Genomic DNA, 17,623 nt, shown 5'->3' on the forward strand with positions numbered 1-17,623 from the left:
TCCTCCCATTCCTACTGATGACACATGCACCTTCCCCCTCCCAGTACCCCACATCTATTGGCAGGCTCCCTGGGCTGCCTTCCTGCTACACATGGGCTGCCTCTGCCAGCCCTGTCTAGCCTCCTGCAGACAAAGCAGCATTTGCCTGACAGTCTCTCCCTGTGGCAGGGAAGGAGTCAGTACCAGGGTCCTTATTTATTTATGTGTTGGTTTATTCCTTCCCAGGGATGAGGCAGTGGTTAAGGGGAAGAGGAGAGAGGAGGAACAGGGAGGGAAGGCCCAGAAAAGAAGCTGTGGTGGTCTAGAGATTGGCAGAAGAAATGTCTCTATAATTTGAACTGCTTTCCAACCACACTGTCTCTAACTGAGCCCCCTGGGGTAAAAGGTCTGTGTTTTACCGGGGATGAGAGTTTATAACCTTAATTATGCCTCAAAGCATTTGGCTGTGTTCATCCTGAAACTTCCAGCAGGAAAAAAAAAAAATGTGGTTTCCATTACAGTGTCACTGAGGGACTTGTACTGGGGTTGGGATCATTAAAATGAAAACACTGATGAGTAAGCCATGGCATTTTGTCTCCAAGCCTTACGTCCTTCCTCCACCCCTAGTCCTGTACTTTATTTTGAGACAGGCTTAAAATAGTCTATAAAATATGGAGCTCATTATCCCATCTAACAGATTTCATTTGGCATGAATGTAGATTAAAAGCCCCATGCCAATTCTTCCTCCTAGCCTGGGTTTATAAGGAAGACACTCCTCTGCCTTTGCTCTGGACTGGTTTCTTTAGAACTCAATTCTGCAATAGACCAGGGGAGCCAGGAGGTGCCACTTTCAACTCCACTCAGCCTATTTTTCATGATAATAACAAGGGAGGATGGAGAAAGAAATACAGCCTGTTTGGGGGGGGGGCTTCTTAGAAATTTTGCCTGGAGTTTTAAGAAGCTGGATCCAATCTAGACATCCCTCAAACCCATGAATTCTCCAGCCTGCCCATTCTTTCACATACAACAACTATGTCAGGGACACTGAGCTTGTGAAAGGGGGCAGGGCTGGGTTGAAACCACAGGGAAATAGAATGGAAAGAGGCCTTGACTAGGAGTTTCTGTTTCCTGGCTTCATGGGCAGGCTCAACCATAACTAAGTGCATGGCCCCAGGAACTGAAATCCTCTCTTTGGGCTCAGTTTCCTCATCTCTTAAATGAGAGGTCTCTTCCAACTCTGTCTCTTCTTTTGCTGAGGGTACAGTTATGGAGGTAAAGAGAATGAGAAACAAAAACCTCTTCTTACTTACCACTGATCTTGTTTGGCCCAATACCATCGCTTGAACCAGTAAATTCACTTTTTATCTGATAAAGCCCCAGCCTTCTCTGATTACACCTTTCCTCTGAATCACCAGAGTGTTTGCACTGCATTTTCTCTCACCCGGAATGCCCTTTTCCCTTCCTCTACCCAAATCCTTAAAAATCCAAATACTCACAAGGACAGTGTGCTTAATAGAAAGTATGTGCTGATGGCTTGATTTATATCTTTAATGCATTCCATGCACAGGTGTCATCTCCTCTCCAAGAGTGTCCCACAGGGCCCAGCATAAGTTTTGTGTAAGAGGAGGGAGGAGGGACTGATCTCTCAATTTCACTGGCAGGCTTACGGTTCTCCACTCATTTACCATCCCCTCTGAGTCGTTTAATGGCAGAGTATACAGGTGATCGACCGCCCCGCCACCTCACCCCTGTACTTTCTAGTTATAGGTTCTCTCTGAGTCCCCTCAGTTATCTCATCTATACAATGAAAATAACCCCACCTACATCACAGGGTTGTTGGGGACTTGAATGAAGCATGTGAGGACCTATCCAAGGTCTTGAACTAGCCCAGTTCTCCAGTCTCAGCCCATGACATTGCCTACTCCTCTGCTAAGAATATCAAGGCCACCTGAAATGCATCCCCCTCCCTTTTTTTTTTTTTTTTTTGTTGTTCTTCTTCTTCTTTCTACTTAAAAATAGCTTTCTAAGCACCTCCTTCCACCTTCCTTCCAACAGAGGAAGCATTCCCCTCCTCCGGTCTACCACTTCCATCTGTACTCTTCCTTCAACCCATCCCTACCTCCCCCAGGTCACTGCTGCACTTTACAGCACTTATCACAAGCTCTTATTATAAATTCAACTGTTGCTGGACTTGTACATTATCTGTCTCACCCACTAGAATGTTAAACTTCATGAAGACTTCATGCCTTATTCATGCTGTATCCCCAGCAAATAGCACAGGGCCCGGAACACTGTCGGCACTCAATGAATATTTATTGAATGGATTAATAAATCCATTTCTGTACATCACTTTCAAACTTCTCCCTGTCATTGGCCCCACCCCATCCTCAAATACATTTAGGCCTCCCTTCCTTAACAAAACCATCATTTGACCCTAATGTCCCACCAACCGCTATTCTATTTTTACTTTGCATTTTCTGACATATTTCTCAAACAAACAATATGTGCTGGCTGCTGCCTCATCTTTACCATCTCCTCCCACTGCAATCTGGTTTTCTCCTCACCAAGGCTGCTGAAACAAAGCTGTGAGTAGTCACCAAAGCCTTCTGTCACCAAAGCCTTCAATGTTGCCCCACCTCCCTGCTGATAAGGATCCCTAACTGTCCCTTCTCCTCTACTCTCATGAATTTATTGTATCCTGGCTCTCCTCCTACCCTTAGGAATACTCTCATGGCTTTGATCCTGTCTCCCCATGTCTACACTTTGCAAGATCAGTCTACACTAATCACGCTCCCCCCATACTGTCTTCCCTGAGCTACTATCAATTCACTATCACTTTTAGGCCGATAACTCAAAACCATGCATCTGCCACCCTAACTGCTCTCTAGAAACATAGCCATATTTTAGTTGCATGAAAGAACTAGCATTAGGTTATACCACGTTACGCTTCTTCATATTTTTAGTACCTGGGGCTGGTGCTATATTCCCAGTACCTATATTCCCTCCTGCCTGGTATGTGGAAATCGGTCAATACATTTTTAAATTAAATGCTGCTGCCCTGCCATCATTTGCCTTTAACTTGACATGCATGCAAGAATTTTCACAAGGTAGCCCCAACCTATCTCTCCACTCTTAAATCCTACCACACGGAAACCCCAGAAAGTCTATACTCTGACTTCCAGCCCCATAACTAAGGACAACTGAAGCTTAACTCAGTTCTTTCCTTCTCATCCTACCTGCCATTGTAGTATCTGTTGTGTTATTTGTTATTGTCTGTTTCCCCCACTAGACTATAAAGTTTCATGAATACAAGAATACCATCTTCTTCAGCATTGTATTCCCAGAGCCTAAACAGGGCATAGCATACAGTAAGCCCGCAGAGATGCTTGTTGAATGAGCAAATATTTCTTCTTTCATTCAGACTAATTATTTCTCCCTCTTACGAATGTATAGCACTCTTAGCAATTCAACAGGAAATAATACCTTGCAGCACCATGTAGCTATACTATAGGTATTAAAGGTATATTATTTCGCAGGTATTGCAAGTATTGTCCACATAGAACCATGGAACCTTACGGCTAGAAGGGATCCACCTTATATAAATCCATCATTTCATAGAGGGGCCAACAGAGACTCACAGAGGCTATTGATAGATCTCGGTCTTTCAGGAGTTTGAATTGCAAGCTCTCTAAGGGCAAGAAGCCTACTTCCTACCCCCAATTATTCCCTGCTATGCCTAGGCCCTTAGTAGATATGATTAGTACTGCCAGTAATGACCCCAACAACATTTATTGCTTTGACCAATCCTTTAATAACAAGCTACCTCCATCTGCAAGGTGAAGGGCAAATTCATCACTTACATTGAGAAACCAGTTGGCTCGCTGACCATCCAGGGACACAGCTGCCCCATTACTCCTTGGCTCTCAGCAATCGCTGAAGATGCTACAAGAGTAGAACAGGCCCTGGGAAGCCACACCACACCCAGAAAAGTGCTGCTTTACTGTTCTCACATCACGGTAACCTCCACCCCACTGGATGGAAACACCACACCTGGATGTCAAAGAACAGCTATCGGTGTCCTTCCCCCAGCACGTGGCCTAGATATATCTTGTCTAGTGATCTCACACACAGACAAGACATCCCAGCGATATGCACAGTCTGTGCTGACGGGAGGTGGACAGAAACCCCAGTTTAACACGTGTGCTGGAGAAAGAGAAAAGGGGGTATCTCCCTACCTGTACCATAACAGGTATAGAAAGGACTCAATCCAGATGGGAGTCAGGTGTCCTGGATCTTGACTCTTCCCTTAACAGCTCTGTGACTTTAGCGAAGTACCTAGCCTCTATAAGCTTGTTCCCCATCTTTGAAATGGGGACTGAAGTAATCTACCTCAAAGAGACATCATGAGGACCAACAGGGATAAGATATTAGAATTGTCAAATCATTACAGTTCTCTTTTTTCCTCCTTAACAATGACATGATAATCAGGACCTTTCCTTTGTTCTCTGGAGAGTTCAGATACTCTGTTAGCCAAAGTGATTTACTGGAAACCACCTTGAACTAGGTGTCTGGGTGAGAATATAAAGGGGTGGTGGGACAAGGACCTAAACTCAGAGAAGCTCCACTCTCAGTGGAGGGAAAGGACCCCCCCCCTCCCAGAAGTAACTAAACTCCTAAAGGCAGCAGAAATCTGGGAGGAAAACATGTACCTGCCAAGCACTTCTTCCAGCCAGGCAATGCTGCACATACTAACTCCTTCGCGCTCGCAACCACCACATGAGACGTGTCTTGTTACTACCCATAGGAGCACACTGTGAGTCATGGAATAGTGCCCACCTGCCTCCAAACAGAACCAGGTATGACAAATTTGGGAAGCTCTTTCTGGAGGACATAGGGGTTGCAAGGTTTAGAAGGGGAAGGGTGTGGATTAACTATAAAAAGGAGAGACTTGGGGCATTTCTTGTGGATTCTGGAGCAACAGGGAATTGTCTGGGATGGTGTTTCAAGAGGTGCTGTGTTCAAACTCTTTACTGGACAAGAGACTTGGTCCCTTTGGAAAAGTAGCCTTGTGCCAAAAGCCAATCAAATAACTATTAGAGATATCTATTTGCAACTTAAAAAGCTAAGTTAAGGGGTGCCTGTGTGGCTCAGTCGGTTAAGTGTCTGCCTTCAGCTCAGGTCATGATCCCGGGGTCCTGGGATTGAGTCCGGCATCAGGCTCCTTGCTCACTGGGGAGTCTGCTTCTCCCTCTCATTCTCCCTCTGTGCTCTCTCTCAAATAAATAACTACAATCTTAAAAAAAAAAAAAGCTAAGTTAAAGTAACTTCTTTACATATTATATGAATATTCTGCTCAAACGGGAAGGTGATTACAACCTAAACTCCTCTAATTAGAAAATCCCCAGTGCAGGAGAGCCATCCAACACTTTTCATACACATGCTGTGTGCTTTTCTCTTCTTTTTCTCACAGACCATAGGAGGGAAGGGATAACTCATAAAGGTTGGCACAAAGCAGCCACATGTCAAGCTGGGCACACAGGCAATAGTTAACAAGAGCAGGACAAGCCAAAGCAAAGTGGCTATCCCAGAGTCCATGACAGTTGGGACTGGCCACAAGCAAATGGACTAAGTAGAGACACCAAGTCTGACACAGTCAGGGACCAGAGCTGGGCAGATTACTGAGCAGCAAGCAGACCACAGACAGGGCATCTATCAGTGATCGGAGACCAAGGGCCAAGAAGAGGATTATAGGCAAGGGAAGGACGAGATCAAAGGTCAGGATGCCTGAGAGCCACAGCCATGAGGGCTGCATGCCTCTTGACCCTGCACTGCACCCAGCAGAGTCAATCCCTGGATTAGGAAATTTACGAGCTGTGACGGTTGAGGCAAGAGAGAACAGCTGCACAGGGAGAGGGGGACTTTGGTAAGAAACAGAAAGTAGATTCCTGGCTGAACTAGAGCCCAACACTGAAGGCTTCAGGAAAGTTACTCTCCTCACTGCCCATCTCTCCAGAAGGAGAAAGGGAATTTCCTTCCTGAATTCTAGCTGAATATAGGCAATGCCCAGCTGTTGGGAGCTATACTAAGAAGTAATGAAAGGTGCTTGACATCTGCAGTGACAAACCGTCATCCCAATGTCCCAAACCCCAGGCAGTCATAACAGAGCGCCAAAGCCCCAAACAAGCTGGGGCCAGACAACGTCCTTGCACACAGGTCAAGTTTGTTCCTAGAAATATGAAGGAAAGTCAAGGTTTAGCTAGGTAGTGACAGAAAATGGTTGCAGCAAAGTCTCTAAAGTTGCATGAGTTATACCCAAAAGATTGTGTTCTTTTAAATTTTACTCCTTAGTGCATTCCTATGTTTACTCCTGTGTTTATTATTCTCATATAGTGACTGATTTTTCTCATTTATTTTATTTTGCTAAAGAGTCATTTTTGCCTTTACTCTCTGGCATCCGTATTACAGGACGGCAGTGAGCAGTCCTCAAGCCCCGCTCCATCAGAATCACCTGCAGAGCCCTTAAAAATGCCAATATCCACCCCCCTTTCCAGGGATTCTCACTTAATTGGCTTGGGGAGAGGCGGTGGGAAGGGAGGAACCGGGCACTGCACTTTCTAAGAGTGCCCGGGTGATTCTAATGTACACGCAGTGGTAAGAACCAGTCGGTTTCCGGCCCAGAATCCAAAGCACTGTGTGGTAGCTACAGGAATATGGACAAAGCACCAAGAAGAAATTAGCCATCTAAAGCCTATATTGTAAAGTCTACATATCACCTCTTAAGTTTCCCACACATCAGTCATTTAGGGACTTCTGACTCCATTTCACCATATCCGTATATCTCCTACAGTTATTTCCTCGAGAGTATTTTAAATCAACTCCATTTTACTTACATTAATTTTTAAAAAGAAATGAGTGGACTGAGGGTAAAGGCAAGCTGACATAAAAAGGCGAGGGCAAAAGAAGACAAGACGGGGGCTCCTAAGAGGGAAAAGCACTCAAGGCAGGTGGCAGGGAGAGGCAGAAGACCCAGGATACGGGGCAAAGTTGGCACAGGCATGGGGAGAGGAGAGCAGGAAGCCTGGTGATGGGTTGGAGGCTAGCAGAAGAATGCCAGAGAATGGGGTCACAGGCAGCAAGTGGTATGAGGCCATGCCCTTAAAGGAGCCCTAGGGAGGGAGAGGGGCTGAGGAAGCAGGGAGGCTGGGTGGGGCAGGCACCTGAGGCCAGAGATTAAGGCAGGGCAGAGCATGAGACCCAAGCAGGGATGGCGGAAGTGAAGGGCTCTCTGAAAGATGAGTGGGGCTAAGGAGGGCCTGTGTCACATGAGGTGGGGGCAGGGGACAGCACAACGGAAGCAGACACTGGGCAGAACAGATTGTCTGCTGGACAGTGCCAGGCGGTGACCGGCAAGAGACCCTCCGGCGACATACGTAAGTCACCTAAAATCATCTCATGGACAACCAGCAGACGTTCTGTACAGCGGTAAACATTGCCCAAGGCCCTGTGAAGAAGGAGCCACCATTCTTTTCACTCTTCCTCCTTCACTCCAAAATGACTGCCTGTAAACAAAGAAATGTAAGCCCCCTCCTCACATGTTGGGTCCCCAAGGATATGCCAAAACTCAACAACCACAAAAATCGATGTTACTTCTCATCTATATTCCTCTTGTTTCTTATCCGTATGAGCTCCTTTCTTTCCATGGACAGTCCCCACCACAGAAACCATGTCCTCAGTCACTGTCTGTAAGCACAGACCACAAACAGCCAAAGTGAAAAACGTCCAGTAAGAAACACTGTAAAAACAGCGGAGCCTATTAACAAAATAACTCAACAAAATCATCATGTCTGAGCAAGCTGAGAGTTCCTTCTCATACAAATCTTTACACATAGCGAACTCCAGCCCTAGAAAACAATCCCTTTTATTTTTTAAGATCCCTGCCCTTAACTGAACAATGACGGGGGAGACAAAAGGTTTGTCTGCAATCACCAAGCACGCACCGTCATTTCTCAGTAAAGCTTATTTCCGCTCCCTGATGTGTTCTGTTTCCTCCCTTTTCCTAGATGTGTCAAATCACAGATTCATTTATCCCTCAGTCACAGCCAAGAGAATGACTCAGGCGGCACACAGTTTGTCGATTATTTCAATTTCCTGGGCTAAACTCATGATTTCCCACTTCTTCTCATTTCTTATCCTCTCCTCATTTTCTTGAGCCCTGTTACTTTCAAGATGACATGAGACATGAGAACGGTGAGGGTGAAATGACATGAAATCCTAAAACAGATGAAGGGAGCTAAATTCTGATACACTAAAGAGAGATCTAAGAGAACTTTGTTCCCTGCCCAGAAGGACGGGTTCATCATGCATCTATCCATCCATTCAGCAAATATTTATTGAACATCTCCCATGAGTTAGCTCAGTCTAGCATGCCACTGTCTATATACTGCTAGCTAACATTAGCTTCTAGAGGGGTGTTCGATAGCCAAAAATTCTGCTTGAATACAGATGTGGGTGTGCACCCCTATATATGTGTAATACTAGGATGCCCACTAACCAGAACTGGGCAACCCCCGAAAGCCTAGAGATAAGATATCCTACACAGTCAGAAGGTGCTAGTCTAAAGCCCCATAATAAAGAAACTCCCAGAGATGCTGTTTATGAAAGACCATAAAGTTTCAATTGCAGCCATACACGATGACAAAATTTTGTGGAAAAAGACACGATTCTGGCAACCAACTTTTGCTATCCAGGGACACAGGTTAATCCATCAATTTATTAACCTGACATTTCTAAGAATGCTTTGACACTTTTACATGCACTAATACAATAAATTTCTATAATACAGATATTGGTATTAATATTCCCACTTTTCAAATTAATAAACTGAGGTTCCATTTAAGAGTAAACCATTTATTCAAGGGCACTTAGAAAGTAATGGAGCCAGAACTTAAATCTAAGTTTGCAATTCATGGATTCAAGCATTTTCTAAAAAGTAAAAATAAATTATTATTATCACAGCTTATACACTAACATCTAATTTCTTCTTATAATTAGCATATGTTAGTTTGAATTTTGTTTTAACTCACGTAAGTATAAATTGTCTCTAAGCCTCTAATAATTCTTAATTAGACTCTTCTCAGCTCCTGGTTATTACATGCCACCTGTTCTTGTCTTTCTCAGGATGTCTGCAGGAGAGTGAGAATTAACCATCCTGGTAATAAGAACTAACATTGAAGGGTCACGTTCTTCACGCCAAGCACTGGGATAAAGTACTTCACTTGTAGTTTCTCACTCAGCCCCTACAGGAACCCTCTGAGTCAATGCTACTGGTATCACTACCACCAGCATCCTTTCTTACAGTGAAGGAAAGGAGACACAGAGAGTTTAAGTAACTTCCCTGAGTTCACACAGATAAGGGGGATTCACACTTGTGAGCTCCTTCCCCATCGCCCAGTCTATGATCTCCACCTGTAAGAAGTTCTCGCTCTCATCTCCATCCCCAGTCTGGGTCCCCACTGGCCTGTTTTTTAGTGCCAGCGAGAGACTGCCTTTCGAATGTGCTGGTTTGGTTTCCTCCATCTTTGATTTCTCCCCGATAAGAGCCCCGGTTCACCTGCTCTGTTCAGCTTTCTGCTTCTACCTGGTAGTGACCTCTCGGCATACCTAAGAATGTTCCCACTGGAGAGGAATCCACCTTGCGGTATACAGCAGGGTGTCCCCAGGACCATCTTTTCCATCAGGGGTTTGATCTCATTCTTGCCAAAACCTCTTAAAGGAGCCAAAGCTTTTAAAAATAGCACTCCACATTTTTAAAAATCAATTACTCAACCAAGTTAACAGTGGTTTTTCCTTAAAACAGACTATCTGGATTTGCATCACATTATCAGGAGATTTCAATCACATGAATATGTGAGGGCGAAATGTATTAAGGTCAGATTAACCTGAGGAATAAAACTGACTTTCCCTTTTCTTTCTACAAACTACAAATTCTGAACCAGCTGTATCTACAGATAATCCACAAAGGGAGCTGTCCTCAGCACAGGTGCTATATAGCTCCATGATGCTGAGAGGTGTGTAAAGAGGAAATGAACACTTACAAAGCACCTATTATGTACCAGACATTATGTGCTTTACAGGTATAAATTAAATAATAATTCCACAACAACCCTAGCAAATAGGTCTTACCAAGCCCATTTTACAGATGGGGAAACAAGCTCAGAAAAGTCACATAAATCAGCCTAAGGTCACAGAGCTGGTAAGTGGCAGAGCTGAGATTTGGGTCCTACATCTGCTTGCCCCCAGCTTCTTACTGCAGGGACCATTCTCCTCGCTACACTGCTTCTCAGAGTGTTCTATCACAAGCCCTGCAACACAGGCCTTAATTCATCTTTGACTACAGTACAGAGATCTTGATTAAAAGAAAAAAAAAAACCAGCAAGAAATGAGATCCTGATATACAGATGCTCCCCAAATGGCCCTGTGCTCCCAATTCCCAGCTGGGTCACAAATGTCCCAAGAAAAACAGGCTTTCTTTACTTTCCACAGGCTGGCTACTTGCCTGTTTCATTCCCTGTTCTTTCTCTTCTTGCTCCCCACTGCCTGCGCTCTATGTCTTTCTATGTGCGTGTTTCTGCCTCTGTCTCTCTCTCTCTTTCACACACACGCACGCGCGCGCGCACACACACACACACACACACACACACACACTCACTCAGGAATACCTCGATCCAGCAGCCGGAGCAAGCGGAGATACCAGAGATACCACTGGTCCCAGAAGCGGTCCGTCATCCCACCCTGAAGTCATCCTTCACAGCCAGTCCCTCAGCAGAGCCTCATCCCACCACCTCCGAGTCGAGGAGGCCGGAATTACTTGACGCTGGGCTCACGCGCAGCCTGCTCTGAGCAAATGCCTGCCTGCGAAGACAGCCACCAGTCCTCCCACACAGAGGCTGACTGTGCCGGAGCTGTTTCACAGCAACAAAGGAACAAGTGCAGAACACCGCCGCCTTGTGCAGACCTAGCCTGCAGGGGCCCAAGGAGAGGTCAGAGATGCAGGGGGAGGGGAGCTGGGGAGGGCGGTCACAAAGAGGCGAGGTTAGAGGTGGACTTGGGAATGAAAATCCACACTCTGGGCCATGTCTTGAATGTCATTCCAGAATCTCCCACCATCCCGGCTTCCCCTGTCTCCCATACCAGAGGCCAGGGACTCCCCTAATGGGACTCAGGTAGGAAGTCAGGAACTCAGCCATTCAGGACTCTAAGACCAGCCCAGAAAACCCAGAGCCTCACTGCCTCACTCCACAGGGACCACAGACACTCCTGCCCAAGAATGCTAGGCCCACAGGAGCAGAAAAAGGCCACAAACCCTTTCTCCCTACGGCCATTCGTGGATCCTTTGTTATAGGGGAGATAGCACAGTCTCTGGAGTCACACAGTCATGGGTTCAAATCCTGCTACCACTTAACAGTTGCCTGGCCTCAACCAAGTTTCTTCAACTCCCGAAGCCCCAGCTTCCTCCTTGTAAACCAGCAAGAAGAGCATCTGCCCCACAGAGGTATTGTGAAGTTCTCAGGAAAGGAAGAATGTGCCATTTCTGGTAGAGCACTCAGTAGAGAGCGGTGCTCAAGCGTTTGTCCCCCTTCCCTGCCAACCCCCCTCCTTCTTGCCGGCTTCTCTGTTTCCACATGTCCATACATCCCATGGTTTCCCACCTCCCTGTCCTTGCTCCTGCTCTTCCTGCCAATAGCATGGCTTCCTCTGATTTTCCCAATGTCTAATTCGATGCCACAAATCAGGCTGCCATCCCTGGTCTTCCCCTTTATGTTCCATTTCAGTTTCTCCTTGTATAAGACTCTGCTCCCATATTCAATCATAAAATCCATGAAGATAGGAAGTGCTTTGTAACCAACGTTGTATCCCCCAATGTACTTCATATAGTGCCTTGAACTTTGCAAGTGCTCGAGTATTTACTAACTGAACGAATAAACAGGCAAGTGAGTCTGGGAATGCCACACAATTTCATTCTTTTGTTTTGTTTTGTTTTTTATTTAAATTCAATTAGCCAACATACAGAACATCATTAGTTTCAGATGTAGAGTTCAATAATTCATCAGTTGCATATAACACCCAGTGTTCATCACATCACGTGCCCTCCTTACACACAATTTCATTCTAATGGCAAGGAGAGGAATGCACTGTGGGGCCTCAGTCCCTGGGCACTTCCTAAGGCCTTTAGGAAGATGACAGGGCTCTTCCGTGCTTGCCCTGCTCAGAGCCCATTTTACAGTGGACGGGCCACCCACATGGTGAGGCTGCACCCCTGGTGACTGGGAGTCCTGCTCACAAAAGTAAAACCCAAAGGGATTCTAGGTCTGGGACAACTTTGTTCTCCAAGCCTAAAAACTACCCAGTAGCCATGGGCACCCCTGTTACGGCTTTTGTTTCAGCCCAGCCCATACCAGCAATGCCTTCTCACTGTCCTAATAGAAATGTTAGCTTCCCTGGCCTCCTGGTCTCCACTGGGCAGCTGGTGGGAGCAGTCCTCCCTCAGCATCTGCCCTTCGTGGGAGCTTAGGCCGCAGATTTGGACAGAACTCAGACTGAGGAGGAGGCTGGGGTGGGGCTGGGGGTGGGTTAAGAGCTAGGAGGGAGGGAGAGGAGAAAGTGAGCACAGACACAATCTCCCCCCCACCCCCCGCCCCTGCACCAGCACCACCGCCGCCTCATGGTTCCTTCTGAAAGGGGAGCGGTGGGACTGAGCAGAAACACTGCCTAAAAGCCACCTCTCAGAATCTGTTAGTATTATTTTGTTATTACCTTAAATGGACACGACTCCAGCCTGTAGTTAAAACAAGAATGCAAGCCCCTCCTCTCTCCAGGCAGAAGTGTACTGACCCGGAAGCCTCCCCCTTCCTTCCTGAACAACAAAATCCATCATTCAGGTGTAACCAGTACTTTGTAGTTCACAAAGTACGTTCACATCCATCATCTCCTCTGGGTCACTTTCCCCAGTCTACAGCAGAGAAAACCCACATTCCAAGAGTTTAAACAACTTGCTTACAGTCAAGTGCCTAGCGGGTAGCTGGGCTGAGAAAGAGATATGTACCATCTGTGTCCTCCCAAAGAGAGTTTCTGGGGCTCTGGAATGTTCCCTGAGGAACTGTGACATGTTCCCCAGAGCATTGGAAACCCTCACAGTAGGGCAGGACCTGGGGAACAGGGCTGCTTCCCAACAGGAGGCTCCTCCAGGACACTCTGCCATGCCATGTGGGCAAGCAGGCCTCACTAATGGCCTTTCACCCGTTTCTTTAGCTCCTGGCTGTGGCTGCCAAGGGAGAGCATCTCCACATAAGAATGCCAAAGGAGGCCTTCTATGACACAAACTTGGGAGAAACCTGAAATGGGGGGCTGAGGAAGGCACACATGGCTCTGCCACCAGGCAGGAGACCCAGACAGAGATGGGCTGAGGGAAGACAGTTCCAGTGACTGTGTAGATACTGGGTAGACCAGAGTGCTCTATTCCATGTCCTACTCTTGGGCTTGGAGAAAGCAGCTGGCCCTGTTCCCCTCCCTCTGGTAACCAAGGGCAATTCCACGCAGCTTTGTTTTCGAAAAGAAAAAGGAAATAAATGTGTTAAAGAACAGTATGGGTGTAAGAACCTTCCGCACAAACTGTGAACCTAGGAACATAAGCATTACCTGTTGGGTCAGGCCCAGGATGAACCCATTCAGCTGGGAATTTCACTAAATAAACCAGCTCCAATAGATCGAGCTGGGCTCCTTAGAGCTCCCCGGCCCACAACTGCTCATTTCTCCAACCCCCACAGAGCCTCCTAAGCCTTAGTGTAAATGCAGCCCCTCCCGTAGTTGAATAAAATGTTCCAAGAAACTCTGAGAGTTGCCATTTAGCTGCAGTGCAATTAGAAAGGATGGAGGATTGGCCAGGACAGAGCTTTATTAAGTTTTGTTGTTATTTTGTCTTAAACAATGCTTTCTCTGTGACTGCTTCTTTCATCATGGTCAAAGCAAGCATGACCATTCCCATTGGTGTGGTCCCTCCAGCCTACCAAGCTGGCTACAGGGACATATTCTTCAGGGACAAACAGCATCTCCAGGCCAGCAATAGCCTGTCCATTGCAGAGGGTCAATGCCCATCTGGAGGCTCACTGGTTACTCGATGTCACATCACAGATATGTTGCCTTCTCTTCAGTGTTCTTTCTTCCTAACTTGGCACCGTTCTTTCTCCCTCTCTCCACCCGCCCCAACATGAAAACACTATGTTCCCGATCAGATAAAGCAGGCACAGTGTATGGAGCAGAAGGCAAACAGCACGGAGGGAGGAGAAAACCAATCGTGTCCCAAATCGTTCCTACTCATCTCCTGGGACAATGACCACCATTGCCACAGCAGCACTGGCCAGCTAGCTCCTCAGACACATGGGGCGATCAGACAAAGGAAGGCCACACAGGAGGCAGGATGGTTGCACACCAGAGTGAAGACCATCGGCCAATGTGGCATTCTTGCCCCTGCCCCACCCCAGGAAGTGAGCTCCATCAGGCTGCCATTTTGCCCCGCAAGCTGTGTTTCAGTTGCAACATGAATCAAGCACTCCAGCAGAAACCATCCTCAGCCCCCTCCCACACCACTTCTGTCCCCTTGGCGATGAGCACGCTAGTGGTGAAGTGAAGCCCGTGGCAGCACATTCTTTGGGACACCATCCATGGGATGGGAAGGACCCCTCCCAATCTCTCCTAGGAAAGCCTCGTGTCCCCAGGTGAACAGGCTCCTTAGGTCCACACCTGAGGACAGCACCTATGACTAGTATCACCTGTCACACTGAAATTCAAGTCCACCTCTCCCAAGAGGCCTTTTCCAGCTAACCTCATTCATTCTCTACCTCAGAGGCTCTCAAAGTTTAATGGGCAGCAGAATCACCTTAAAGGGTTTGTTATCCATGCAGATAACTAGGCCTCACTCCCAGAGGCTTGCATATTCAATGAGCTCCCCAGACAATTCTGTCCCCAGCTCTCCTCTCTTACACACGGCACTGACTTCATTTAACTCTTCTGGCTGAATTCTAGTGTGTACCCATCTCCCCACACGCCCCAAGAGTCCAGTAGGGAGGGAGGTTCTGAGTCCCAAAGTCAACTCGAGTCCCCTGGAAGGTAAGGGGAGGTCCCACCTCCCAAGGCCCACTAGAGGGCTCTAAATGGAGGTCTTGAGAAGGTGCCAGCCAGGAGACGGAGAAATCAGCTTCATCTAACAGGCTCCAGAAAGCATTCATTCTGCCATGGCTCTACTGCACATCTGTACAATAACTTTAAATGTCACCTCAAATATCAGGCCAGGCAGCAGGAGGGGAAGGCTGAAGCCAATTAGCCTGCCTTGCCCTGGCTTTTGTGTCACTTTCATCCTTGCTCACCTCCAACCTCCGCTGAGATCTTTAACTCTCCCTTGGCCGGGAGCCCCAGCTCATGAAGACTGCACACAACCTTTCATCGTGCTGGGGCCCTAAAGCAAACTGTTTAATGGAGGAAACGCAATCCCTGCCTTACCTCTGCTCTGAGTATTTACAGTTCCCCCCACCCCTGCTAGTCAATAGAACCCCATGTTGCCCTGAATACCCAACCACAGCACGCCACCCCAAAACTCCCACCCATGCCCCAAGAGCCAGACACATCCCCTCTTTCTCTGCCTCTTCCCTCCTGGGTCTGTGAAAAGTATCATGATAATCTCATCCCCTCTATGGTTTTCGTAATGAGATCCTTACATTTAGGCCCTTGGGGAGTATTTACATTTTGGCAAAAGATATTGCTTCAAAGGAAGGAATAAAAAAAAAAAAACAAGCTCATAAATACAGAGATGGGGGCAGACTGGTGTTTACCAGAGGGCAGGGGGGAGGGCAAATGGGTGAAAGTGGTAAAAAGGTACAAATTTCCAGTTATAAAATAAGTAAGTCAGGGTGCCTGGGTGGCTCAGTCCGTTAAGCATTTGCCTACAGCTCAGGTCATGATCTCAGGGTCCTGGGATCAAGCCCCACGTTGGGCTCCCTGCAGTGGGGAGTGTGCTTCTCCCTCTCCCTCTGCCTGCCACTCCCCTGCTTGTGCTCTATCAAATAAATAAATAAAATCTTTAATAAATAAATAAGTAAGTAAGTAAGTAAGTCATGGAAATGTAATATACAGCAGTGACTATAGTTAATAATACCATACTGCATATTTGGAAGTTGCTAAGAGTGGATCTTTTTTTTTTAATTAACTTATTTTTTTTTTGATGTAGTGTTCCATGATTCACTGTTTGCGTATAACACCTAGTGCTCCATTCAGTAAGTGCCCTCCTTAATACCCATCACCAGGCTAACCCATCCCCCCACTCCCCTCCCCTCTAGAACCCTCTTTCTCAGAGTCCATAGTCTCTCATGGTTCATCTCCCCCTCTGATTCCCCCCCTTCATTTTTCCCTTCCTACTATCTTTTCTTTTTTAACATATAATGTATTATTTTTTTCAGAGGTACAGGTCTGTGATTCATCAGTCTTACTGTTAAGCTAAATAAGTCAATCAGAGAAAGACATGTATCATATGATCTCACTGATATGAGGACTTCTTAAACTCAGGAAACAAACAGGGTTGCTGGAGTGGTGGGGGGTGGGAGGGATGGGGTGGCTGGGTGATAGACATTGGGGAGGGTATGTGCTATGGTGAGCGCTGTGAGATGTGTAAGAGTGGATCTTAAAAGTTCTCATAACAAGAAAAAAAACTGTAACTATGTATGGTGGTGGACATTAACTAGACTTACTGTGGTGTTTATTTTGCAATATATACAAGTATCAAATCACTATGTTGTATATTTAAAACTAATATGTCAATTATACCTCAATAAAAAAAAAGGAAATGGGGGCGCCGGGTGGCTCAGTCGGTTAATTGGCTGCCTTCAGCTCAGGTCATGATCCTGGGGTCCTGGGATCGAGCCCCGCATCAGGCTCCCTGCTCGGCGGGGAGCCTGCTTCTTCCTCTCCTTCTGTCTCTTGGCTGGTGCTCTCACTCTCTCTGTGTCAGATGAATAAATAAAATCTTAAAAAAAAGGAAATGAAAAAAATAATACAGTGTATTTCTACTATCACCAGAGATGCTAAAGTAACATCTTATTTTGTTAGTAAATTAACATTTTATTTTGAGGATTTTTGTATATGTACATGTTCTGATGTTAGAGAGCTTAATTTGTGCAAATTATGATTTGGAATGACAAGTAAATTTATTCAATTGTTTTTTAAAAAAAAGGCATGGTGCAGAAGGCTGGGCCTTAGATAAGCAGTGTGGTGGTTGTGGGTACTGGGGGCAAGGAGGAGGGTCCACGACTCTCTTCCTTAAGTGTCATAGGCACTTGCCTTTTAGGCTACCCTGATGAAGGCAACAGGAGCTGGTTCCTCCACTGTTCTCCCTAACTCATTCCCCTGACCTCCCATTTCCCACTCAGAACATGATTAGCTGATAGGTACCTTCTTTTTTTTTTTTTTTAAAGATTTTATTTATTTATTTGAGACAGAGAGAGCACATGAGAGGGGGGAGGGTCAGAGGGAGAAGCAGACTCCGCGCTGAGCGGGGAGCCCGATGCGGGACTCCATCCTGGGACTCCATCCCGGGACTCCA

The 17,623-nt window shown here is 46.5% G+C and overlaps 1 protein-coding gene across 20 annotated transcripts in view; it reads right to left on the reverse strand.

Annotated features, from left to right (window-relative positions):
- KALRN (kalirin RhoGEF kinase) overlaps positions 1-17,623 on the reverse strand; it is a 646,977-nt gene that overhangs the window by 565,244 nt on the left and 64,110 nt on the right. For 2 of the 20 annotated variants that reach the window (XM_035724477.1, XM_035724474.1), the window contains exon 1: positions 10,698-10,764. The exons of 15 other annotated variants lie outside the window; for them this stretch is intronic. In XM_035724477.1, the coding sequence (XP_035580370.1) occupies positions 10,698-10,764 (67 nt within the window). Of the gene's footprint in view, positions 1-10,697; positions 10,870-17,623 lie in introns of those variants that run through there. 3 more of the 20 variants (XM_035724504.1, XM_035724499.1, XM_035724470.1) reach the window with 2 other exon arrangements.

The sequence above is a fragment of the Zalophus californianus genome, chromosome 1 (assembly GCF_009762305.2).
Source record: "Zalophus californianus isolate mZalCal1 chromosome 1, mZalCal1.pri.v2, whole genome shotgun sequence".
NCBI lineage: Eukaryota > Metazoa > Chordata > Mammalia > Carnivora > Otariidae > Zalophus > Zalophus californianus.